This window comes from Geotrypetes seraphini, chromosome 4 (assembly GCF_902459505.1).
Source record: "Geotrypetes seraphini chromosome 4, aGeoSer1.1, whole genome shotgun sequence".
Taxonomy (NCBI): Eukaryota; Metazoa; Chordata; class Amphibia; order Gymnophiona; family Dermophiidae; genus Geotrypetes; species Geotrypetes seraphini.
Genome location: NC_047087.1, coordinates 8,188,749 through 8,215,097, shown reverse-complemented (window position 1 = coordinate 8,215,097; position 26,349 = coordinate 8,188,749). Strand labels below are relative to the sequence as shown.

The 26,349-nt window shown below is 46.1% G+C and overlaps 1 protein-coding gene across 4 annotated transcripts in view; it reads right to left on the bottom strand.

The window, feature by feature from the left end:
- ANKRD11 (ankyrin repeat domain 11) overlaps positions 1-26,349 on the bottom strand; it is a 456,185-nt gene that overhangs the window by 288,462 nt on the left and 141,374 nt on the right. For all 4 annotated transcript variants that reach the window (XM_033940962.1, XM_033940964.1, XM_033940960.1 and 1 more), the window contains one exon: positions 9,630-9,800. In XM_033940962.1, coding sequence (XP_033796853.1) covers positions 9,630-9,800 — 171 coding nt within the window. The remainder of the gene's footprint in view (positions 1-9,629; positions 9,801-26,349) is intronic.

Genomic DNA, 26,349 nt, shown 5'->3' with positions numbered 1-26,349 from the left:
AAAATAGGATGGAGGGAGAGTTTGCAAGTTATGAAAAAAGATTTTTCAAAACAGATTGGCCAAAATGGCCATACCTTCTGGAGAAAGTATTCAGACATTAATGAGAGGTGAATGTATGAACCGAGGACCAAGTGGCAGCCTTGCAGATTTCCTCAATAGGAGTTGATCTGAGGAAAGCTACAGACGCCGCCATGCCTCTAACTCTGTGGCCTGTGACTCGATCCTGCAGAGGGAGACCAGCCTGAGCATAGCAGAAAGAGATGCAAGCAGCCATCCAGTTGGAGATGGTTTGCTTCGAGAAAGGATGCCCCTACTTATTTGGATCAAAGGAGATGAAAAGTTGGGCTGTTCTGTGAGGTTGAGTGCTTTGCAAGTAGAAAGCCAAGGCACGCTTGCAGTCCAAAGTATGGAGAGCTACTTCTCCAGGGTGAGAATGAGGCTTTGGAAAAAATACCAGAAGAACAATAGCTTGATTGATGTGAAATTCTGACACAACTTTAGGCAAGAATTTGGGATGAGTACGGAGGACCACTTTGTCATGGTGAAAAACTGTGAAAGGTGGATCCGCAACCAAAGCTTGTAACTCACTGACCCTTCGAGCAGACGTGAGGGCAATCAGGAAAACTACTTTCCAAGTAAGGTACTTGAGATGAGCCTTATCAATTGGTTCAAATGGAGGCTTCATCAATTGAGCCAAGACAACATTGAGATCCCAGACCACTGGAGGTGGTTTAAGTGATGGATTAACATTAAAAAGTCCTTTCATAAAGCGGGAAACCACAGGATGTGCAGAAAGAGGTTTCCCATCAAGAGGCTGATGAAAAGCAGCAATCGCACTGAGATGGACTCGGATAGATGTAGACTGAAGTCTAGATTGTGATAAGTGAAGTAAATAATCCAAACAGAAGCCAAGGAGGTAGACATTGGCTCCATATGGCGAGTGGAACACCAAGCAGAAAATCTAGTCCATTTCTGGCCGTAATACTGCCTAGTGGACGGCTTTCTGGAAGTTACCAAAATGTCTTGTACAGACTGAGATAACTGTAGAGAGTCAGTTAGGTTGAAAGGTACCAAGCTGTTAAGTGTAGAGACTGCAGGTTGGGATGTAGCAAGGATCCTTGACTCTGAGTAAGCAGAGAGGGAAAAACTGGTAGAAGCAGAGGCTCCCTGGTGCTGAGATGAAGTAGAAGGGAGTACCACAGTTGTCTGGGCCACCGAGGAGCTATCAGAATCATGGTAGCATGTTCGGTCTTGAGTTTGACAAGAGTCTTGAAGAATCAGAGGGAATGGAGGGAAGACAGAGAGAAAATGACCTGTCCAATCCAGGAGAAAAGCATCTGCCTCGAGATGCAGGGGAGAGTACATTCAAGAGCAGAAGTTAGGCAGCTTGTTGTTGAGGGGAGACGCAAAGAGGTCTATCTGAGGGGTCCCCCACTGAGCAAATACCTGACACAGAGGCAAGGAATTGAGTGTCCATTCGTGAGGTTGCATTAGACGACTCAATTTGTCCACCAGACAGTTGTGCTGACCAAGAATATATGCAGCTCTGAGAAAGATGTTCTGATGGATTGCTCAATCCCACAGCTTCAGAGCTTCTTGACAAAGGGAGTGAGATCCTGTACCTCCCTGTTTGTTGACATAGTACATGGCGACTTGGTTGTCCGTCCGGACAAGGACTACGTTGTCGTGAAGAAGGTGTTTAAAAGCTTTGAGAGCATTGAAAATTGCTCCGAGTTCCAACAGATTGATGTGACAAAGAAAGTCCGCAGGAGTCCAATGACCTTAGGTATGGAGTCCGTCAAGATGGGCTCCCCATGCATAGGTTGACGAATCTGTTGTGAGAACTTTCTGATGAGGGAGATTATGGAACAGCAAACCTCTGGAAAGATTGGAAGAGAGCATCCACCAGTGGAGAGATTGCTTCAACAAAGGAGTTATTGTAATTTGTTGAGAAAGTGGGTCAGTAGCTTGTTGCCACTGAGATGCCAGGGTCCACTGAGGTATGCGAAGGTGAAGTCTGGCAAAAGGAGTCACGTGAATTGTAGAAGCCATGTGACCGAGCAAAAACATCATTTGTCTTGATGAAGTTGATGTGAGATGAGACACCTGATGGCAAAGGAGAATGAGGGCATCCCGACGTAGTGGAGGTAGAAACGCTCTGAGTTGGACAGTGTCTAGAGTTGCCCCAATGAATTGGAGAGACTGAGATGGGGGTCAGCTGGGATTTTGGAAAGTTGACCTCGAATCCCAGACATTGGAGGAACATAAGAGTCTGTTGGGCCGCTGCAATAACCCCTTGTTGAGAAGGGGCTTTGATAAGCCAGTTGTCCAGGTATGGAAAAACTTTAAGACCCTAGGCACGGAGGGCTGCAGCCACCACCACCAGACATTTCGTGAAGACTCTGGGGGATGAGGCGAGTCCAAAAGGAAGAACTCTATATTGTAGATGAAAATTCCCCACCCTGAATCGAAGATATTTGCGAGAGGCTGGATGAATCGGGATATGAGTGTAAGCCTCTTTGAGATCCAGAGAGCATAACCAATCTCCCGGATCCATCAGGGAATATATGGTTGGTAAAGATAACATCCGAAACTTCTTTGACTAGAAATTTGTTGAGGGCTCTTAGGTCCAGAATGGGTCGCAAATCCCCCGTCTTCTTTGGGAGTAGAAAATAACAGGATTAAAAGCCCATGTCCCGTTGGTTTAGAGGAACCTCCTCGACAACTCAAAGGCGAAGAAGAGCCTGAGCTTCCTGAAGAAGGGGAAATTGCGACAAATTGGAAGGACACTCTCTTGGAGGGCGATCTGGAGGCACTTGAAGAAAGTGAAGTGAATATCCCTCCCGAAGGATGGTGAGAACCCAGAGATCTGGGATGATCATCTCCCACTGGTGATAAAATTGGTGAAGACGACCTCCTATGGGCAGAAGAAAATTTTGATGCAGGGAGGTTAGCATGCTCAGACTGGGAATGTCAAAAAGATTGAGCTGGTTTAGTCGCAGCAGGAGTCTGAGCCTTCTGCTGTCGTTGTTGTTGTGGAGGCCTTCTAGGCGGAGGTCTGGAGAAAGCTGGTGTCGTTTTTTGGGGATAACGACGCGGTGGTTGCTTGTATGGCTGAGCAGGAGGAGTCTTAGGCTTCGGCCGAATCAAGGAACAAAAGAGTGCTCATGTTCAGAGAGACGCTTTGTAGCAGCTTCAATAGAATCATCAGAGTTCATTTCCCTGGCAAGGAAAGATCGCTAGACAGTCCTGCAGATTGGGATCCATATCAATAATGCGGAGCCAGGCGAGACGGCGCATGGCTACTGCAAAGGCCAAAACTCTAGAAAAGAGATCAAAAGCATCATATGTGGCTTGCAGCATGAAGAGGCGAAGTTGAGACAAAGTTCTGATGATCTGAGGAAATGGTTAAAATAAGCCGTGAAAATGTAGTTATAATTGAGAATTCTATTAGCCATCATGGAATTCTGGTATAATCTGTGGCCAAACTTGTCCATGGTATGGCCCTCGGTGTCAGGTCAAAAGCGCGCCGTGACAAAGGTGCGCGCCGACAACTGAGCGCAAGACGGAGGTGCGCGCAGAAGAAAATTACAGTTTTTAGGGGCTCCGACGGGGGGTTTTGTTGGAGAGCCCCCCCCCCCACTTTACTTAATAGAGATCGCGCCGCATTGTGGTGGTTTGGGAGGTTGTAACACCCCACATTTTACTGAAAACTTCACTTTTTCCCTGTTTTTAGGGAAAAAGTTAAGTTTACAGTAAAATGTGGAGGGTTACAACCCCCCAAATCCTCAACAACGCCGGTGCGATCTCTATTAAGTAAACTGGGGGGGCTCCCCAACAAAACTCCCTGTCGGAGCCCCTAAAAACTGTAATTTTCTTCGGCGCGCGCCTCCATCTTGTGCTCAGTTGTCGGCGCGCACCTTTGTCTTTCGCGGGGTTGTCTATGAACCATGGCCCTCCCTTCCTGGAGGGATCGCAGTGTAAAGCTTAGATGGATGAGCTTTCTTTAAAGAAGATTCCACCACCAAAGACTTATGGGATAATTGAGATTTCTCGAAGCCTTTGCAAGGTACTGTGTGATACCTGGATTCCAGCTTGGATGGAATGGCTGTAATGGAATAAGGAGTTTCCACATTCCTTAAGAAAGTTTTCTTCAATACTGGAGTCATAGGAAGCCTCAAGGTCTCCTTGGGTGGATGAGGCAACTCCATGTCGGCCAAGTATTTAGGTGTATACTTGGAATCGGAGTGGAGATCCAGTTGAAGAGCTTTTCCCATGTCGAAGACAAACCTGGCAAAAGAGGCAGACTTCGAGGTCGAGGCACCTTCCGGAGAAGGAGTGCAAGCCCGAGGAACTACTGAGTAGGAGGAAGAAGCCTCTCTGGAATACTGAGACAGAGACTCAGAGTCCAGGTGCACAGTGATGGAGGAAGCTGCACTACCTGCGTGAGGAGGAGTCAGTGTTTGCGCTTCAAAACCATCAATGGTGAGGTTTCCGGGTTTCGAGGAACAGACTGGGTTGAGGCAGGAGGAGAAGGCTCCCTCGGAGGCGGTCTCGATGAAGAAGTCCTCGACCTCGATGGACTTTGAGGAGAAGCAGCCGGTGTAATAGCTTTGCGAGACGTATGTTTAGATGTGGAAGAAGTCTTGGATAAACGAAGCATAAAAGTATACAGACCTCCAAGACAACAGGACGACATAGACAAAGAATTAATCGAAGACATCGAGTCCATCACTCTGCATGGAGACACTGTGATGTTAGGGGACTTCAATATGCCTGATGCAGACTGGAACAAACTTTCCGCTACAACCAGCAACAGCAGAAGGCTACTAACCTCCATGCAGGAAGCACAACTCAAACAGTTGGTATTGGAGCCCACCAGGGATCGGGCGATTCTGGACCCGATACTCACCAATGGAGATAGTGTCACAGAGGTTTTGATAGGCGATGCACTGGCTTCCAGTGACCACAACATGGTGTGGTTTCACCTCAGAAAGGGATTCACTAGGTCAAACACATCAAAAAAGGTTCTTAACTTTAAGGGCACTATCTTCAAGAGCATGGGAGATTTTGTCTCTGAGGCACTGCAAAACCAGGACATGACAGATAGTGTGGAAGTACTGTGGTCAGCTCTAAAATCGACCCTACAGGAAGCAACCAACCTCTATATAAAAACCATGAGTAAACGACGGAGAAATAGTAAACCACAGTGGTTCTCCGCGGAGATCTCGAATCTCTTAAAACAGAAGAAAAGCGCTTTCGTATTCTACAAACAATCACAATGACTGGAAGCTAAATAAGCCTATCTGGTGAAATCTAGGACTGTTAAAACAGCAGTCAGAAATGCCAAACTCCGGAAGAAAGAAAATTTAGCTAAGAATATTAAAAAAGGGAATAAATCCTTTTTCAGGTATGTTAGTGACAAAAAAAAGGAACATAGATGGGATAGTGCGCCTAAGGAAACCAGACGGAAACTTTGTAGAATCGGACTCTGATAAAGCCGAACTACTCAATGAATACTTCTCCTCAGTCTTTACCTGCGAGGAGCTGGGATCTGGTCCACAGCTGCAGAAAAGGGAGAGCTCAGAAGACCCGTTCCAGAATTTTCAATTTACCGCCAGCAGCATCTACCAAGAGCTATCAAGGCTCAATGTGAACAAAACCATGGGACCAGATAAACTGCACCCCAGAGTGCTCAGGGAACTAAGTGATGTCCTGGCGGAGCCATTAGCTGCGCTCTTCAATCTTTCCCTAAGCACGGGAAAAGTCCCATTAGACTGACGTCATTCTGCTCCACAAAAAGGGATGCAGATCGGAAACTGCAAATTACAGACCGGTAAGTCTCACATCAATAGTGTGTAAAATTATGGAAACGTTGATTAAACGCAAATTAGATACGATTCTGAACGACGAGAGGCTGAGGGATCCCCACCAGTATGGATTTACAAAGGGAAGGTCCTGCCAATCCAATCTAATCAGCTTCTTTGACTGGGTAACGAAAAGGCTGGATAAGGGAGAGTCCCTGGATATCATGTATTTGGACTTCAGTAAGGCTTCTGATAAGTGTCCCACACCGTAGGTTATTGAACAAGATGAGTTCGTTGGGACTAGGAGAAACATTGACTACATGGGTTAAAGACTGGCTCAGCGGCAGACTACAAAGGGTGGTGGTAAATTGTACTCCCTCCGAAACATCGGAAGTGATCAGTGGAGTGCCACAGGGCTCGGTCTTGGGTCCAATCCTATTTAATATCTTTTTACGGGACCTGACTCAGGGACTTCAAGGTAAAACTGCTTTATTTGCCGATGATGCTAAACTGTGCAACGTAGTGGGCAAAGGCACCTTGCCCGACGCTATGACGCAGGACCTACTTTTACTGGAACAATGGTCCACAATTTGGCAACTGAGTTTTAATGTCAAAAAGTGTAAGATTATGCATCTTGGCAGTGGAATCTAATCTAATCTAATCCTTAAGTTTGTATACCGCATCATCTCCATGAGAATGGAGCTCGACACGGTTTACAAGAACTTAAAATAGTGGGTAGAGAAGAAGAAAAAGGATTACATGAACTTATGTGTAGAAGGGGGGGAGAGAAAGGGGGGAAGGATAGAGCTACAATTTGCTGAAAAGCCAGGTTTTCAGTTTTTTGCGGAATAACTGAAGGGAGCTCAGGTTCCGCAGCGGGGTGGTGAGGTCGTTCCAAAGACCTGTGATTTTGAAGAGAAGGGATTTTCCCAGTTTGCCTGAATAGTGGATGCCGCGTGGAGAGGGGAAGGCTAGTTTAAGCCTTTGGGCAGTTCTGGAGGAGTCGGGACTGGAGGAGTTGAAAGACAGTGGGATAAGAGGAGGCAGGATTACGTGAATGATCTTGAAAGCCAGGCAGGAACATTTGAAATGGATTCTGGAGATTATTGGGAGCCAATGAAGTTTGGCAAGGAGTGGGGAGGCATGGTCAGACTTGCGTTTTGAGAAGATCAGTTTGGCTAAATGGTGAGACCTTAACAAGAACTGTGGCAGAACGAGACCTAGGAGTAATCATTAGTGAAGATATTAAGACTGCCAATCAGGTGGAGAAAGCTTCATCCAAGGCTAGACAAATGATGGGTTGCATCCGAAGAAGTTTTGTCAGCCGAAAGCCTGAAGTTGTGATGCCGTTGTACAAGTCCATGGTGAGACCTCATCTGGAATATTGTGTTCAATTTTGGAGGCCACATTATCAAAAGGATAAGCTGAGAATGGAGTCAGTTCAGCAAATGGCCACCTAGGATGGTCTCAGGGCTCAAGGATCTCTCCTATGAAGAACGTCTAGGTAAGTTGCAGCTATACTCTCTCGAGGAACGCAGAGAGAGGGGAGACATGATAGAGACGTTCAAATATGTTACTGGCCGTATTGAGGTGGGAAAAGACATCTTTTTCCTTACAGGACCTACGGTAACAAGAGGGCATCCGTTAAAAATCAAGGGTGGGAGATTTCATAGTGATATTAGGAAGTATTTCTTCACTGAAAGAAAGGTTGATCATTAGAATGATCTTCCATTTCAGGTAGTTGAGGCCAGCAATGTGCTAGATTTTAAGAAAAGATGGGATAAACATGTGGGTTCAATTCGAGGAAGTGCTTAAGGGGGGAGGGTTTTTGAGTGGGCAGACTTGTTGGGCCGATCGCCCTTTTCTGCCGTCATATTCTATGTTTCTAAGTCTCCTGAGGAAGCTTGGAAGCGAGATGCCTCGAATGGCTCGAGGGATGCTTCGGTTGAGGTGGAGGAGACTGTGTCCGAGGAGTAGGTGAAGAGTCACTGGATGAGAACTGGCGAGATTTCCAAGGCTTGCCTCTAGGTGCTTCCACCAGGGTCTCATACTGCCACTCAGGCTGGCTCACAGGAAGCAGGGTTGAGGACGGGAGGAGTTGAGCCAGGACCGAGGAAATCTGCGTGGTCAGAAGGGCTTTTAACATGTCCTCGAACATGGACACCGAGACAAAAGATCAGGTCTCGAAGGTGCAGCAGTGCGCTCCAAAGAGGGCAACCTCGAAGTTGAGTATTCCCGATGCTTGGAGGCACGCTTAGCTGGAGGTCTTGTCGAGGCAGGTAGGCCGGCAGATATGGCCTGGGATGCCTGTGACTCTGGCGGCTTCTTAGGAGTACTACCTGAAGGAGAGACAGGAGATTTACCCATCGAGGTCTTCAGAGGAGCTGACACCGAGGCCTTCGAGGTCAAGGCAGAAGCTGGAGTTGAGGTCGAGGACTCAGAGGTCGAGGCCGTCCCCGAAGCCGAGGTTGAGACCTTGTCAGCCAGCTGGTCCCATCGTGCCAAAACGTTGGAGGCGCTTGGCAAAGCGCCGACAAAGGGCCCAAGGTTGGAGGGTAGCACAGTGCAGACAAGCGTTGGGACAATGTTCAGGACCCAGGGAAACAATACACAGACTATGAGGATCGGTGATTGAAAGGGTCTTGTTTCACTGTCTACACTTTTTGAACCCGGTTAGAGGTAGGGACATCGAAAAAACGAAGACCGACGTATCGAACGAGGTAAGCGGCCAGGCCTAGGCCGTAAGGCCGCTGCCAGAAGAAAAAAGAAAAGGTTGTTTTTTGTTTTGTTTTTTTAAATTATTGTATGAGAAAGAAAGGAACAATGAAACGCGAGCACAGTGACTAATGAAATAACAAAAGCCGCGGTGAGAGAAGGCAATGAAGGCTTCAGAGCTAAAAGAAGAGGACTTCACGGCTCCGCAGAAAACGTTGAACTGAGGTTCCTCACAGGAGATGTGCGCCCTAACTCGGGTGGGAAGGCACTAGCACATGCGCAGTGCAGCACTCGGATGCTCTTACAAAGATCTTCAAGCAAGTTTGCTTTCGAGGCTGTCCACTCTGGGGCTCCGTCGATGACGTCACCCACTGTTGAGAATATGCTGCCTGCTTGTTCTGTGATAAATGATTATTTGTTAATTCTACATGAGAATCGAGTAAAGGAACTATTTTCAAGATGAAATTCAACTATTAAGGGAGAATGTCTAATTATGGTCTGCTCGGTTCACATGCCAAATTCTGCCCTGTGTTATTCATTTTTACTGTATAAGTTCTAGAAGCCAAAAAACTGTTAAACCATTTTAAAATCAAGGAAATACAACTGAACCTGATACTTTACTACATCAAATGTTACTATGAAGTCAAACTGAATCAAAAGGACCAGACAGCCTTTACTCAGCCAAGCTCTAACCTCTGCTACTAATGCACCAAGGACCATCTCCAAGTTTTAATCCCTTCTAAAATGAGATTGTGAAAAATGTAGGCTATAATAAGAATCCAGATATTTAGTAAGTTACATCATAGAGGAGGGATGCAGCAGTATAATTGCTCTGACAGGGCAGGCTGGAGGCTTGTTTTCATTACACCCATTGCACATTTAAAGGACAGGGAGGAAGGGAGAGGGCTCTACAAGAGGCAGCCCCCTACCACTGGGTGGTCCTGGTTTTAAGTTTGTTATTTTGCTGTGCTCATTTTATAGTCACTATGCCTCTGCTGCTCCTTTCAAAAGTATAGCTGCATGACAAAGGTAGGATAAAGACTGGTTACTACATAGTTAGAAATACAGGGTAAGCTAGAAAGTCAAATTAAAAAAGTCTGATCTCACCTGGACTGTTTGCAGATTCTTCAGCTGTCATCTGCATGAGCAGAGCAACCTGCTGACGTTCAGACAGAGGATAGCCCGCTCGTATACCAGACAATCCCATTCCAAAAAGCAAACCAGGCTTCCTTGTGGCAGGCTCTTTCTTAATCCGTTTCCGCTCTGGACCTTGCTTCTCTGAAATATAAATGGTTTAAGAAAACAAAATAAAGATGCTGTGACACTTTTACTTCAGAAAACTAAGAATAGTACAGAATACGGCTGTCTGTTTAATATTTGGACTGAAGAAAAGCGATCATGTTAGTCCCTACTATAGACTACTGCACTGCCAATGGAGGCACAAATAATATTTAAGTTTTCTTGCATTTGTTTTAAATCGGTTTGAGGAATAGCCCCTACCTATCTTTTATCTCATTTCGTGCTATACAGCCCTACTAGGATAACCAGAAATTGTAACTTATTTGCCTACCCAAGGATCCCTGGTTGTAAATACAGGTCATTTTTGGATAAAACATTCATGTTTCAAGCAAGTAAACAGCAGTCTTGGTTAGGCAATTACATCAATGGAGCCAGGTTGACTTATGGCGCTTTTCGGAAAGAAATTAAGTCTGCATTATTCGACAGATTCATTTCCTAAACAAAAGTTTTACTAAATTTAATAATTTTATACTGACTATTTTTGAGAAATATGTTCTACTTTTACTATTTGTATTTTGTAAATCGCTGATTATCCAGTTCTCTTCAGTGTAAACCACCTAAAAAATAGTTACTTACCGTAACAAGTGATATCCAGGGACAGCAGGCACCTATTCTCATATATGGGTGACATCATCGACGGAGCCCCGATGCGGAAGCCTCGCAAGCAGTCTTGCTTGTAGAACGTAGAAGTTTTCAGTCGACCGCACCGCGCATGCGCCCAGTGTAGGGAGCGTCTCCTCAGTTCAGCTAGCTAGCAGAGAAGCCAACCAGGGGAGGTGGGTGGGTTGTGAGAATAGCTGCCTGCTGTCCCTGGATAACACCTGTTACGATAAGTAACTGTGCTTTATCCCAGGACAAGCAGGCAGCCTATTCTCACATATGGGTGACCTCCAAGCTAACCAGAATGGGATGGTGGGAGTGTTGGCAATTTAGGAGAATAAATTTTGTAATACTGTTTGGCCAAACTGTCCATTCCGTCTGAAGAAAGTATCCAGACAATAGTGAGATGTGAAAGTATGAACCTAGGACCAAGTAGCAGCTTTGCAAATTTCCTCAATGGGAATAGATCTGAGGAAAGCTACGGAAGCTGCCATTGCTGTGACTTTATGGGCTTTGACTCTACTGTGGAAGGGCAATCCAGCCTGGGCATAGCAGAATGAGATACAAGCAGCCATCCAATTGGAGATGGTACGCTTAGAGATAGGATGCCCCAACTTGTTTGGATCGAAGAAGACAAAAAGTTGAGGAGCAGTTCTGTTTGGTTTGGTGCGTTCCAAATAGAAGGCCAAAGCACGTTTACAGTCCAGAGTATGAAGAGCTGATTCTCCAGGATGAGAATGAGGCTTCGGAAAGAAATCTGGAAGAACAATAGATTGATTGAGATGAAATTCCGATACCACTTTAGGAAGGAATTTTGGATGAGTAAGGAGGACCACCTTGTCATGATGAAACACCGTGAAAGGTGGATCAGCAACTAAAGCTTGCAGCTCACTGACACATCGAGCAGAAGTGAGGGCGATGAGAAACACTACTTTCCAAGTGAGATACTTCAGATGAGCCTTGTCAATTGGTTCAAATAGAGGCTTCATCAGTTGAGCAAGGACAACATTGAGGTCCCAAACCACCGGAGGCAGTTTGAGAGGAGGTTTGACAATGAAAAGTCCTTTCATGAATCTGGAAACCACTGGAAGAGCAGAGAGGTTTCCCTTTGATAGGCTGATGGAATGCAGCAATTGCAGTGAGATGGACTTCGATTGATGTAGACTTGAGGCCAGAAGTCGATAAGTGCAAAAGGTAATCCAAAACAGAAGATAAGAAGGAATGTTGGGGCTCCTTATCATGAGAAAAACACCACGTAGAAAACCTAGTCCATTTTTGGTGATAGCATTGTCTAGTGGTAGGTTTCCTAGAAGCCTCTAAAATGTCTCTGACAGGATGAGAAAACTGCAGAGGAGTCATGTTGAGAGGTACCAAGCTGTCAGGTGTAGAGACTGCAGGTTGGGATGAAGCAGAGATCCCTGACTCTGTGTAAGCAGAGATGGAAAAACTGGTAGAAGGTAGGGCTTCCTGCTGCTGAGTTGAAGTAGAAGGGAGTACCAAGATTGTCTTGGCCACCGAGGAGCAATCAGAATCATGGTGGCATAATCGTTCTTTAACTTGACCAGAGTCTGGAGAATGAGAAGGAATGGAGGGAATGCATAGAGGAAGAGATTCGTCCATTCCAGAAGAAAAGCATCTGCCTCAAGGCGATGAGGTGAGTATATCCTGGAGCAGAACTGAGGCAGTTTGTAGTTGTAGGGAGCTGCAAAGAGGTCTATCTGAGGTGTTCCCCACTGTGAAAAAATGTGATAAAGAGGCAAGGAATTCCTGAGGTTGCAGGAGACGACTCAAGTTGTCCGCCAAGGAATTGTTCGCCCCTTGGATATAGATAGCTTTGAGGAAGGTGTTGTGGCAGATTGCCCAGTCCCAAACCTTCAGAGCTTCTTGACAAAGGGAGGAAGATCCCGTCCCTCCCTGTTTGTTGATATAATAAATGGCGACTTGGTTGTCCCTCCGAATGAGAACTACCTGGTCATGAAGAAGATGTTGGAAAGCTTTGAGAGCCTTCAGGATCGCTCTGAGTTCCAATAAATTGATATGACACCGACGATCCGTAGAGGTCCAGTGGCCTTGGGTATGGAGACCATCGAGATGAGCACCCCAAGCGTAAGTCGAAGAATCTTTCGTGAAGACCTTCTGATGGGGAGGAGTTTGAAAAAGCAAGCCTCTGGAGAGATTGAAAGAGAGCATTCACCAACAGAGAGACTGCTTCAATGAAGGAGTGACTGTTATGGGTCGAGCAAGAGGTCACAAACCTGCATCCATTGAGATGCCAAGGTCCACTGAGGAATTCTGAGGTGAAGTCTGGCAAAAGGAATCACGTGTACTGTGGAGGCCATGTGACCCAGAAGAACCATCATGTGTCTCGCTGAGATGGAACAGAAGGAAGACACTGTATGACAGAGTTGAAGAAGAGCTTCCAGACGTTGTTGTGGAAGGAATGCTCTGAGTTGGATAGTATCCAGAACAGCTACGATGAATTATAGATTCTGTGAGGGTTGAAGATGGGATTTGGGAAAGTTGATTTCGAATCCCAAACTTTGTAGGAACCAGGTAGTCAGTTGAATCACTACAATAACCCCCTGGGATGTTGAATCTTTGATGAGCCAGTCGACGAGGTAGGGAAATACCTGAAGACCATGGTTTCTTAGAGCTGCAGCTACCACAACCAGGCACTTGGTGAATACTCTGGGAGAGGAAGCTAGGCCGAAGGGCAGCACTCTGTATTGATAATGCAGATTCCCCACCCGAAATCTGAGGTAGTGACAGAAGGACGGATGAATGGGAATGTGAGATCCAGAGAGCATAACCAGTCGTTCTGCTCTAGAAGGGGATAAAGAGATTCCAGGGACAACATGCGAAATTTTTCTTTGACCAAAATTTGTTGAGAGCCCTGGGATCCAGAATGGGTCGCAGATCGCCCGTCTTCTTCGGAACAAGGAAGTAACGGGAGTAAAAACCCCTGTTCTGCTGTTTCAAGGGAACTGGTTCGATGGCATGGAGAGAAAACAAGAGCTTGAGCTTCCTGAAGAAGGGTGGTCTGGGATGGATTGGAAGGATACTCTCTTGGAGGAAGCTCTGTTGGAACCTGAGTGAAATGAAGAGAGTATCCTTCCCTGATGATGGTAAGCACCCAGAGGTTGGATATAATTATCGTCCATCGCTTGTAAAAAATGATGGAGACAACCTCCTACAGGGGGAAAAGGAGACAGAGACAGAACGGTGGAGGTTATGCTCTGTTGTAAACAGTCAAAAAGGCTGAGAAGCCTTAGGTGCAGCAGAAGGTTGGGGTTTCTGTTGCTTCTGAGGTTGCTGTTTTTTCAGAGGAGGGCGAGTATAAGGAGCCGACTTCAGAGCAAAATTGCTATGATAGATAAGAGCAGGGCATGCAGGCTTGGAAGGAGCTGGCTTTGGTTTAGGTCTGACTATAGAAGCAAATGATTTCTCATGGTCAGATAATTTCTTGGTGGCTGCCTCGATGGATTCATCAAAGAGGTCGTTACCCTCAAAAGGAATGTTAGCCAAGCGATCTTGAAGGTTAGAGTCCATGTCAATGGTACGAAGCCAGGCAAGACGACGCATAGCTACAGAGCAAGCAGCCGCTCAGGTAGATCACTCAAAGACATCATAAGATGATTGGAGAAGATGCAGACTAATTGAGAGAAAGAAGCAATAACTTCTTGAAACTCAAAATTCATTTGGTTATCCAAATAATCCAAAAATTTTGGTAGAAGAGAAAGAAGAAATTCAAAGTAAGTAATGAAATAAAAATTATAATTGAGGACTTTAGAGGACATCATAGCATTCTGGTAGATGCGACGTCCAAATTTGTCCATAGTTTTCCCCTCCCTTTCAGGACGAACTGTGGCATAAACCTTGGAAGGATGGGACCTCTTCACGGATGATTCAACAAGCAGGGATTGATGAGATAACTGAGTTGTCAAACCCTTTCCGATGCACAGTTTTAAACCTAGAGTCCAATTTTCCTGGAACAGCTGGTATGGAAAAAGGTGTTTCCATGCATCAACCAAAAGTCTGATTCAAAAGCTTATGAAGTGGAAGCTTAAGACACTGCCGGAGGTTGAGGCAGATGCATGACTTCTAGATACTCCTTAGCATACTTGGAGCCAGTATCCAATTGAATATCCAAGTCTACAGCCATCTGTCACAGAAAAGACGAGAAAGATAGCTGATCTGCCAATGTTTTGCCTCGAGAAGGACTCGAGGACGTCGAGACTGCCTGTGTCGAAGAAGAAGCTTCAGCAGGGAAAAAGGCATCAAAGGAACCTGGTGACTTGGACGAGGCAATTGAGACCGGAATATCCTCGAGGTCCAGCATCAGAGACCTCGAACGAGGAGTCGGTGGTCTGGTCGAGGCTGGAGTAGATCGAGGCTTCGAGGAAGATGGTCTGTCATAAGAAGAAGAACGATGCCTGGAAGGATGCCTCGATGAAGGCCTCGAATGTCGGTGAGAACTGTGTATGGAACCAGATCTCGAGGATCGAGGAGATTTCGCCTCGGAGACGTAGGCAGCCAATGCCGATGTATGAATAGGACTAGAGGCTGTAGATCGAAGCTCCAGAGGCTTGGTGGAGGAACCTCAATGCACTCTCAAAGACTCTGCTCCTTGTTTAGAGTGTGAGGATTCTCGTCGAGGCACTCGCAAAGAATCTGCTCCTTGCTTTTCATGCATGGATTGCAGACCAGACACTCGCAGAGACTCTGCTCCCTGCCAAGAGTGTGTAAGGTTCAGACTGTGGCAAAGGAAGCGGCTCGACCTAGCGGGAGTCTGCTGAATGCCCAGGCTGGATAAGAGGAAGCAGTTTGGGTCCCATGTTAGTAAAGAACTGAATAAACTGCTTCTCTAACAAAGTCTGAAAAGAAGCCGGCAAGGATGGATCCGCATCTGAAACCGGACCACCTGCTTTGGCTGGAGGTTCCTTCGAGGTAGTGTGAGTGTGTTTCGACTTAGGAGTCTTGAACACTTTAATCACCACCGGCGGAACCGACTGCTGAGCTATCTGACCTGAGGAAACAGGGGAAGATACAGCAGATGACGTTGAAGCAAGAGCCGCTGCAAACGACGAAGGTCTGATGAGGTTCGAGGTGGAAGCAGTAGGCGCAGAAGGAACCTCGAGGTCGAAGTCGAGGTCGAAGACGCCTTCGAAGTCGAGGGATCAGCAGGAGACTCCATCTCGAAAAGCTTATCCACCAGAATGCAACGACGCTTAAAAGAATGAGGCTGAAGTGTTTGCCAAGGCAGGCAAAACCTAGGATGATGTTTCGGCCCAAGGCACTTGAGGCAGCGTCCATGATGGTCCATAAGAGAGATCGCACGCTGACACTTGCTACACCTCTTGAAGCTCATAGCAGGCCGGGACATAGACGGAAAAATAGCTGCCGCAAAGTCGAAGCCCTTGGGCTGCGGCCGAGCAGCCTGTCTCGAAAAATTAACAGAAGAAGAAAAATTTTTATTTTTTTTTAAACTAAAAGAAATAAAATAAAACGGCGATTCGTGAAGAAAAACACACAAACCGTGGTTGAAAGAAGGCACAAAGTGAACGAAGTGAAATGCAGAGAGTCAAAGACGGACTTCTCAGCTCCGCGGAAAACCGAGAACTGAGGAGATGCACCCTGTGCTGGGCGTAGAGAATGACACGGTGGCGGGTTACCCGCGGCTAGCCGCATTTAGCTGCGGGTAGCCCGCCGAAACGGGAAAGAAAAAATAGTGGCCTCTGCGGGACGGGGACAAGGCCATTCACCGCCCCGTGGAGCGGTGAATGGACTTGTCCCCGCAGTGAGGCAATCAAGGATCGCGCGGTCCCCGCCATCTCCCTCCATCCTCCTTACCGCCAGTTGAATTTCTGCCGGTCCGAGCGAAAAAAAAAAAAAAGCCTCCTTCCTTTTCCCCTGCTCTTACCACCATGCTCATGCTGCAGCTACTAAAGCCTACAGGAAGTCTTTCCGATGTTAATTCTGACGTCGGAGAGGACGTTCTGGGCCAGCCAATCGCTGCCTGGCTGGCCCAGAACGTCCTCTCCGACGTCAGAATTGAGTCGGAAAGATTTCCTGTCGGCTTTAGTAGTTGCAGCATGAGCATGGCGGTAAGAGCAGGGGAAAAGGAAGGAGGCTTTTTTTTTTTTTTTTGAGCAGCAGGGAAGCAGCAGGCTGGCTTTGGCTAGGGAGGGAGAAAGGTAGACAGGTAGGATTCGGGGGTGAGGGTGGGACAAAGTGTAGAAGGCAGTGAAAGGGACATGGGAAGGAGGCACTGGGGGCACTAAGGACATGGGAAGGAGGCACTGGGGGCACTAAAGACAGGAAGGGGCACTAAGGACCTGGGAAGGAGGCACTGGGGGCACTAAAGACAGGAAGGGGCACTAAGGACCTGGGAAGGAGGCACTGGGGTACTAAAGACATGGGGAGGAGGCACTGGGGGCACTAAAGACAGGAAGGGGCACTAAGGACATGGGAAGGAGGCACTGGGGGCACTAAAGACATGGGAAGGAGGCACCGGGGGGCACTAAGGACATAGGAAGGAAAGAGGGAGGGAATAGAAAGGGACAATTCTTGGGCCTGAGTGCAGAAAGAAAGAAATGAAAGAAAGGATACACAGACAGAAGGAAACGCAACCAGAGACTCATGAAATCAATCACCAGACAGCAAAGGTAGGAAAAATTATTTTATTTTCAATTTAGTGATCAAAATGTGTCAGTTTTGAGAAGTTATATCTGCTTTCTATATTTTGCACTATATTTGTCTATTTTTCTATAGTTACTGAGGTGACCGAGCTTGCGGAGATGGGGCGGAAACAGGGTTTTAAAATTTTAGTCCTAGTAGTTTGCCGGTCCACAAAATAATTCTTTTATTTCTGCCAGTTCACGGGTGTAAAAAGGTTGAAAAACACTGATGTAGAGTATGCCGGCTTTCTTTTTCGCCCAGCCGCACGCGTTCAAAAAGCCGCGCTTGCGCGGCTGCTCGAGTTGATCAATCTTCTACTCTCTTACAACTTCCTGTTTCCGGTTGCATCAGAGGAGAATATTGAACAAATGAGCACCCACACGTGCGGCTGGGCGAAAAAGAAAGCCGGCATACTCTACATCTAAGGTGAGATGGAGGGAGGGAGATGGCAGAACACTGCAATCAGTCAGGTGTCTGCTGTTTTTGTATCACTGCCTGCCTGCGCTCACGTTCCAGATCCACCTGCATTTTTATTGTGCACAATTGACCTGATTCGAGCTATAGGTGAACATGGGGGACACGTCATTGCAAGGGAGGACAAGTCAATTGATTTATTTTATGTTCTGTTTTTACTACAGGGCAGAGGCACTGAAACAGATTCTCAGTGCAGTAGTAGTAGTAGTAGTGGTGGTGGCAGGATTCTCTTCTGTCTTCATGGTGTTTCGCAGTACTGAGGCTTATATGGATACTGCGGGGACAGTGACGAGGCAGTGAATGGGATGGCACTGGCGGTGACGGGGCGGTGAAAGGGATGGCGGTGACAGTGACGGGGCGGTGAAGGGAACGGCGGTGACAGGGCGGTGCAGAGGATGGTGGGCCGGGGACAGTGCAGTGACGGGGACAGATTTTTTCCCCGTGTCATTCTCTACCTGGGCGGGAAGGCACTTGCGCATGCGTGGTGCAGGCGACTCGAAACTTCGAGTTTCTTCAAGCAAGTCTGCTTGCGAGGCGTCCGCATCTGGGCTCCCTCGATGACGTCACCCATATGTGAGAATACCTGCCTACTTGTCCTGGGATATAAATAGTATTTCTTCGCTCCATGGAAAATGAAGAACTGAGGTACCATGAGCAGACATTGAGCAGGAAGGCACTCGCGCATGTGCAGTGCGGGCAGTCACAAAGTTTCTAAAAAATTAAAGTGGCAATTCACTTTTACTACTGTCTGTATCGGGCTCTGTGGATGACATCACCTACATGTGAGAATATTCTGCCTGCTTTTCCAAGGACAAAATAGTATTCAATATCTCCTGCAATGGACTCGCAGGAGTGGATGCAAGACCCTTGGTTTAGCATACCATATCTATTGCACAGAAAAGATCTCAATATGTATACTTTGGAGGAAAGACAGGAGATGGGAGATATGATAGAGACATTTAAATACCTATATGGTATAAATGTGCATGAGGCAAATCTCTTTCTTTTCAAAGGAAGCTCCAGAATGAGAGGGCGTAAGATGAAGATTAAGAGGTGATACGCTCAGGAGTAATCTAAGAAAATGCTTTTATACAGAAAGAGTGATAGATGCGTAGAATAGTCTATCTGAAGAGAAGAGGTGGTGGAGACAGAGTGTATTAATTCAAGAAAGAGTTGACCCACAGGTCCCGCTCTTCGCCTTGAGTTCTCAAGCAAGGTCCTCGGCATCATTATCGATTCCTCCCTCTCCCTAAACGATCACCTGAACTCCTTGGCAAAATCATGTTTTTTCAGCCTCCACATGCTGAGGAAAGTTAGATCCTATTTCCACCAAAAACACTTTACCGTCCTGGTACAATCCATCATCTTATCCAAACTCGATTACTGTAATGCCATTTACCTGTGCCTAACAAAAAAAAGTCTTCACAGACTCCAGCTCATCCAGAATACTGCGGCCAAATTGATTTTTGCTAAACGCAAATTTGATCACGTCTCCCCCTTACTTACCAATCTTCACTGGCTCCCTGTACTTTCCAGAATTCACTTCAAATGCTCCTGTCTAGCTTTCAAGATAATTCATGGCATCCTTCCGCCACTAATCCCTCTATCCTTCCTCGCCCAAACGCCTGCTACCACCAGATCCGCCCACAGACATAAACTATCCTTCCCCTCTCTACATGGCATCCCCCATGCAGGCAAACTGGGAAGATCCCTCCTCTCCAAAATCACGGGCCTTTGGAACGATCTCACTATCCCGCTGCGGAACCTGGGCTCCCTCCAACTGTTCCGGAAACAACTGAAAACCTGGCTTTTCTCTAATATATAACATCTCCTGCTTACTTCCCCTCTTTTTCATATGCTCTTGTAAACTCTCTCTCCCCTCTCTTCTTGTATTTTTAAGCTTTGTAAACCGTGTCGAGCTCCGCTTCCGTGGAGATGATGCGGTATATAAACTTAAGGCTTAGTTTAGTTTAGTTGAATAGGAACATGGGATCTCTTAGGGAGAGAAGGAGATAGTGTATGTTGCAAATGGGCAGACTGGATAACATAAGAACATAAGAATTGCCGCTGCTGGGTCAGACCAGTGGTCCATCGTGCCCAGCAGTACGCTCACATGGCGGCCCTTAGGTCTAAGACTGATGCTCTAAATGAGTCCAGCCTCATCTGCGTACGTTCCAGTTTAGCAGGAAACTATCCAACTTTGGCTTGAATCCCTGGAGGGTGTCTTCCCCTATAACAGACTCCGGAAGAGCGTTCCAGTTTTCTACCACTCTCTGGATGAAGACGAACTTCCTTATGTTTGTACGGAATCTATCCCCTTTCAACTTTAGAGAGTGCCCTCTCATTCTCCCTACCTTTGAGAGGGTAAACAATCTGTCTTTATCTGCTAAGTCAATTCCCTTTGAATGTTTAGATCACAGGTGTCAAAGTCGGTCCTCGAGGGCCGGAATCCAGTCGGGTTTTCAGGATTTCCCCAATGAATATGCATGAGATCTATGTGCATGCACTGCTTTCAATGCATATTCATTGGGGAAATCCTGAAAACCCGACTGGATTACGGCCCTCGAGGAGGGACTTTGACACCCCTGGTTTAGATCATGTCCCCTCTCAGTCTCCTCTTTTCAAGGGAGAAGAGGCCCAGTTTCTCCAATCTCTCACTGTACGGCAACTCCTTCAGCCCCTTAACCATTTCGCCTTTATGTGCCATCATATTTCTATGTTTCAATTATTAATTCTTTCACGAAGTACCAAGACTAGGAGACTCTCAACGAAGTTACATGGGAATACTTTTAAAATAAATAGGAAAAAAAAATTTTTTTTGGCTCTATGAATAGTTAAGCTGGATGTGGTTAGGGCATTTGGCAAATCTGCATTTAAAGAAAAGGTTTAAGAACATAAGAATTGCCTCTGCCGGGTCAGACCAGGGGTCCATCGTGCCCGGCAGTCCGCTCCCGCGGCGGCCCCCCCCCCCAGGCCATGACCTGCAAGTGTTCCCTACCTAACCTAAATGTCCATACCCTGTTCGCTTAATGTCCTGTAAGGTAAACCTCTATCTGTACCCTGTTATCCCCTTCGCTTTCAGGAAGTCATCCAATCCCTTTTTGAACCCCAGAATTGTACTCTGTCTTATCACCTCTTCGGGAAGTGCGTTCCAGGTGTCTACCACCCGTTGAGTGAAGAAGAATTTCCTTGCATTCGTTATGAATCTGTCTCCTCTCAGTTTTTCTGAATGACCTCTTGTTTTTGTTGTCCCCGCTAGTCTAAAGAATCTGTCCCTCTCCACCTTCTCTATGCCTTTCATGATTTTATAAGTCTCTATCATGTCCCCTCTCAGTCTCCGCTTTTCCAGGGTAAAGAATCCCAGCCTGTCCAACCGTTCGGCATATGAAAGGTTCTCCATGCCCTTTATCATCCTCGTTGCTCTCCTCTGGACACTCTCGAGTATTAGCATGTCCTTCTTGAGGTATGGCGACCAGTATTGGACGCAGTATTCCAGATGTGGGCGCACCATTGCTCGATACAGTGGCAGGATAACTTCCTTCGTTCTGGTAGTGATACCTTTTTTGATAATGCCTAACATTCTGTTCGCCTTCTTTGAAGCCGCTGCACATTGCGCCGCCGGCTTCATTGTGTTATCCCCCAATACCCCCAGATCTTTTTCTTGGTTGCCTTCCCCCAGTACCCTCCCTCCCATCGTATAGCTGTACATGGAGTTCCCTTCCCTTTGTGCAAAACCTTACATTTCTCCACATTGAAGCTCATCTGCCATCTTTTTGCCCACTCACTCAGTTTGTTCAGGTCGCTCTGCAATTCTTTGCATTCCTCAACAGTTCTGACCCTGCTGGAGAGTTTTGTCTCATCCGCGAACTTGATAACTTCGCACTTCGTCCCCGTTTCCAGATCATTAATAAATATATTGAATAGCAGCGGTCCCAGCACTGACCCCTGCGGAACACCTGGAAGAAAAGTTCATCGATGTGGTGAAAGTCACTGATGTTCCTAAGTTTGATAGCATGGAATCTTTCTACTATCTAGGACTCTACCAAGTACTTTGAGGATCCTGGGCCTCTTTTCCCTTGAGCAGAGGAGATTAAGAGGGGAATGATCGAAACATTCAAGGTACTGAAGGGAATAGACTTAGTAGATAAGGACAGGTTGTTCACCCTCTCCAAGGTAGGGAGAACGAGAGGGCACTCTCTAAAATTGAAAGGGGATAGATTCCATACAAACATATGAAATTCTTCCTCACCCAGAGAGTGGTAGAAAACTAGATCACTCTTCCGGAGTCTCTCATAGGGGAAAACACCCTCCAGGGATTCAAGACAAAGTTATACAAGTTCCTGCTGAACCGGAACGTACACAGGTAGGGCTAGTCTCAGTTAGGGCGCTGGTCTTTGACCAGAGGGTCGCCGCGTGAGCAGACTGCTGGGCACGATGGACCACTGGTCTGACCCAGCAGCGGCAATTCTTATGTTCTTGATTAACAATCAGTCTACCCCACTATGGCTGTTCTTATGTGGCAATTTTTAAAAGAATTCTATCTATCTGAAAATCAAGTAAAAGTTCCGTGGATATAAAATCCCTATGAAATATGTACTTAGGCAGATGTCAGCATAGCTATCGCTAGCAATCAGCATTTTCAGTTGGCATAACTTATGTCAGCAAAGGCCTATGGGAAATTATATCAATCTGACTTTGGCATGTGAATGCAGATGGACCCTGAGTGTAGGTAGACTGTTTCATATAACCCAAAAAGACTGTTTTAAGTAGCCCTGATTGAATCATGATTAGCTAAAAGGTGTTATTGTGTTAATGTCTGATTAAGAGGGTGCTTAGGACAATGGGTCCAGGTGCACAGATAACTAAAGTTAATCAGAAACTATTGTCAGAGACAGATTGGAAATACATATATGACTACAGCCTATTTTTCTCCTGTCTATGAAGGAGGGGGGAGATTTAACTTCTATTGAAGCTCAATAGATTCTGGTTTTTAGAATAAGTTTCCAACTATAAAAGCCCCCTCACAGCATCACCCCCCTCTCTTGGCTCTTGGCACTCTGGTCCTCTCTTGTTTCTCTGGAGCTCTCTCTTTCTGTCTATCCTTCTCTTTATCTATGGAACACGAAGCTTGGACCATCACCCCATCCCCCTTTTCTCTCTCTCTGCCTTTCCCTGGAATTTCAGGCTTGTATGTCTCTCTTTTCTTCTGAATTCTGTAAAGCAGGGAAACTGCGTTGCTCTCTCATTAATTGTAATGCTTAATTGTAATGCTTATAAATATTGCTTTTCTATAAGCCTATTTCTATAATATATTCTTTATGCAATCACCTCTGGCTGTGCCTTTTTGATTCTACTTCCTGGTGAATCTTCAATGAGGGAACTGAACCTGGGACCTGGTGTTTGTAAGGCGCCTCTCAAGTGACCCCACCAACCATATATTGTGGGGGCCACTAACAATCCTTACAGCAGGCTGCTAGAAAACTGCTTCAGAAGTGGGGGTAGCAGTTGTAACAAAGGCCAACAATTTTATTTTCAGTGACAAAACTGGCTTGAAATCTGCATTCAGCTTTCTTTTGATTTTGGCCAAAAATGCTGATGCCATTTCTTTTTTTTCCTCCCCTGAGGATCCCGTACTACTCGATGCACTTCTACATTAAGATGTTTAACAAATAAGATACCTACCCCACCCCTCTAGGGTGACCCCTCCATAGATGCCCAGAAAGTGAGAGGAAATCGGGAGTCCCTCATGTAGCCCTCATGAGTTTTCTTTAAATGGGTTTCTTGTACCAGGCAGATATATGCTTGTAGGCATACTAACTCCTGAAAAAAAGCCCTACGCTTATGTGTTGAATTGAGGCCACGCACATTACTGTATAAGAAATTATCTTAAGTACCTCCATCTTGACTTCCAACCCTTAACATGTCCAATGCAAACACAGAGCTCAGCCCCCACCACCACACCCTCCCATCCTCCACCTCAGGTGGATTTCCAAGATCTCCTACTAGCATCAAAGGAAGTACCAGTCCTCAAAAGCCAGTAACCCACATAGAACAGGAAAAAAAAAGTAAAATCCCCATTGCAAAGAGAAAAAAGAAAAGTCAAATCCAGCCCAAGCCACTCACCCACATATGCAGTGAAGCCAATAGCAACTAGCTCAGACTCTAACACCTTCCCACCCAACCCATCCCACAAAGCCAAAGGGGTCCCCACATAACTAGAGCACAAAAGTAGAAAAAAAAAAAAAAAACCCTCCAAAACCCCATAAACAAAACCATGCATCTCCCGCCGCCCCAAAAGTCCCACCATATTCACATTGCAGCCATACTACATACAGTACCATTCATGCAATTACTACCCAAAACCAAGCCTATGTGCAAACAGTGCCAAAAGAGCAATCCAAAAAAAAAAAAAAAAAAAAACCAGGGAAGGAGATCTCCCAAAGACTTCAGTCTAAAGAAACTCAGGAGGGTCTAGTCCCAGAACTCATGGGAGCTGCATCAGAAGCTATATGCTGCAGCCGAAATCTCCTTTCCACTCTCTGCAAGCAAAAGTGGTCAGGTGCTGCTGAATAGAGCTGGCAGCCACCTAGGCTGCAGGAACCAATACCATCTCAATGCCTTCTTTATGCAGCAAAGCCTTTGCGTCATCAAGGGAGACAACCCGCTTATGGACGTTTAATCTCCTGTACCTTCCCTCCCCCTATTCTATTTCCTCCCCCTCCTACCTATGCTCTCTCATCTCCTCCTGCCCTTCTCCCTCCTCTCTCCTCTCTTTAAAGTCACCTTGAGCCTGCATAAGTATGAGCGACTCACAAACAGACGATTAGATTAACAGACCAAAAGGGAAGGTCCAGCAATATTGAATATTGGCTCTAGCATAGGAGTGAGTCACTTCCTGGAATGCCCTTCATTTTTGCAAAGTGCTTGCAGTGATATCCTGGTAGAGCTCCAGCCGATAATCCTCCCAACGAACCGTGCCCATCTCCCGAGCTTTGCAAAACAGCCTCTCCTTCAAAGCAAAGCTCTGAAAGCAAACCACAATGTCCTTAGGCCGGTCACCCGACTTGGGTCCCAAGGCTCGGTGCGCCCTCTCATTTCCTGGGTCCAAGGTCTCATCCTGTAAGAGCCATCTAGCCAATTTTTCCACCACTGTTTTAGCATCTTTATACTGAGGAACATCAGGCACACCCCGCACATGGATATTATTGCGGCAGGCCCGATTCTCCATGTCTTCCACCTTGTCAACCAGCTCCAATAACTTGCCTCACAGATCTTCCACACTCCGCTGGGACCCCACCACTTTTTCCTCAAAGGAGTCCATTAGAATCTCAACGGTATCAATTCTGCTGCCCAGCTCAGCAAGGTCTTGACATAGCTCATGCACAGCCTCTCTAATTTGCTCAGTGGCACCTGATATCTCAGTCTTCATTGCAGCAAACAGCTCCTGCAAGTCCACCTTAGTTGGGGCCTCCATAGAGCCTTCCCGTTTTGGCTAAGGTAGCCTTCTTTAGGAGTGTATAAATGAAGCCCTGTAAATGGCGCTAGAATGCAAGTAATAACACCAAAGGAATACTCTCGATATCAAGTTAGGAGCCTGCTGCCTGACACGGTACTTTAAAAACGCAATTTTGAAGAATGCTGCAAACTGAAAGACCATGTTGGGGTTCAGTATGTAAAAGGATTGAAAGATTCCTCGTTATACCTGATTTGTTTTAGGTATATGTTATATATGTATCATTGATTTATATTGTTCAAATAAATTGATTGTCCCTGAAGTTGATTGACTTTGGGGAACCACTTCTTTTTTGGTTTATATTTTCACATGTGGGGTTGTGTTTTTTCTTTTCTATTGTGGGATAGGCATTTGAGATAGCCACTGAAGATCACAGTGGCCCTTTTGGAATTGGAGCTAGAGCAGACACAAGCAAAAAAATTAAAAAGAACCAAAACCCAAAATGCGGTTTCAATTGTCCTCTAGGTATATCATTAAACCTCTTTGTGCATAAACTGTACTGTATTTTATGCACAGAAATAGGTGCATATAAAACTGCCTGAGGGTATAAACACCTAAAAGCAGTGTGCTCTTTCATGTTCCAAACATGAATATGCTCCTAGTGGTGGTATTTGGGTAAAGCTGTTGAAAGGTATACACATATGTTTATAAAATACATGTGTATGTATATACACTTAGAACATAAGAATTGCCACTGCTGGGTCAGACCAGTGGTCCATCGTGCTTAGTAGTCCGGTCCCGCGATGGCCCTTATGTCAAAAGACCAGTGCCCTAACTGAGTCTAGCCTTACCTGCATACGTTCTGGATCAGCAAGAACTTGTTTAACTTTGTCTTGAATCCTTGGAAGGTGTTTTCCCCTATAACAGACTAAGGAAGAGCGTTCCAGATTTCTACCACTCTCTGGGTGAAGAACTTCCTTACGTTTGTACAGAATCTATCCCCTTTTAACTTGAGTGCCCTCTCTTTCTCTCTACCTTGGAGAGGGTGAACAACCTGTCTTTATCTACTAAGTCTACTCCCTTCATTATCTTGAATGTTTCGATCATGTCCCAGGTCTCCTCTTTCCAAGAGAGAAGAGGCCCAGTTTCTCTAATCTCTCACTGTACAGCAACTCCTCCAGCCCCTTAATCATTTTAGTCGCTCTTCTCTGGACCCTTTCGAGCAGTACTATGTCCTTCTTCATGTACGGCAACCAGTGCTGAATGCAGTATTCCAGGTAGGAGCATACCATGGACCGGTACAGCGGCATGATAACCTTCTCC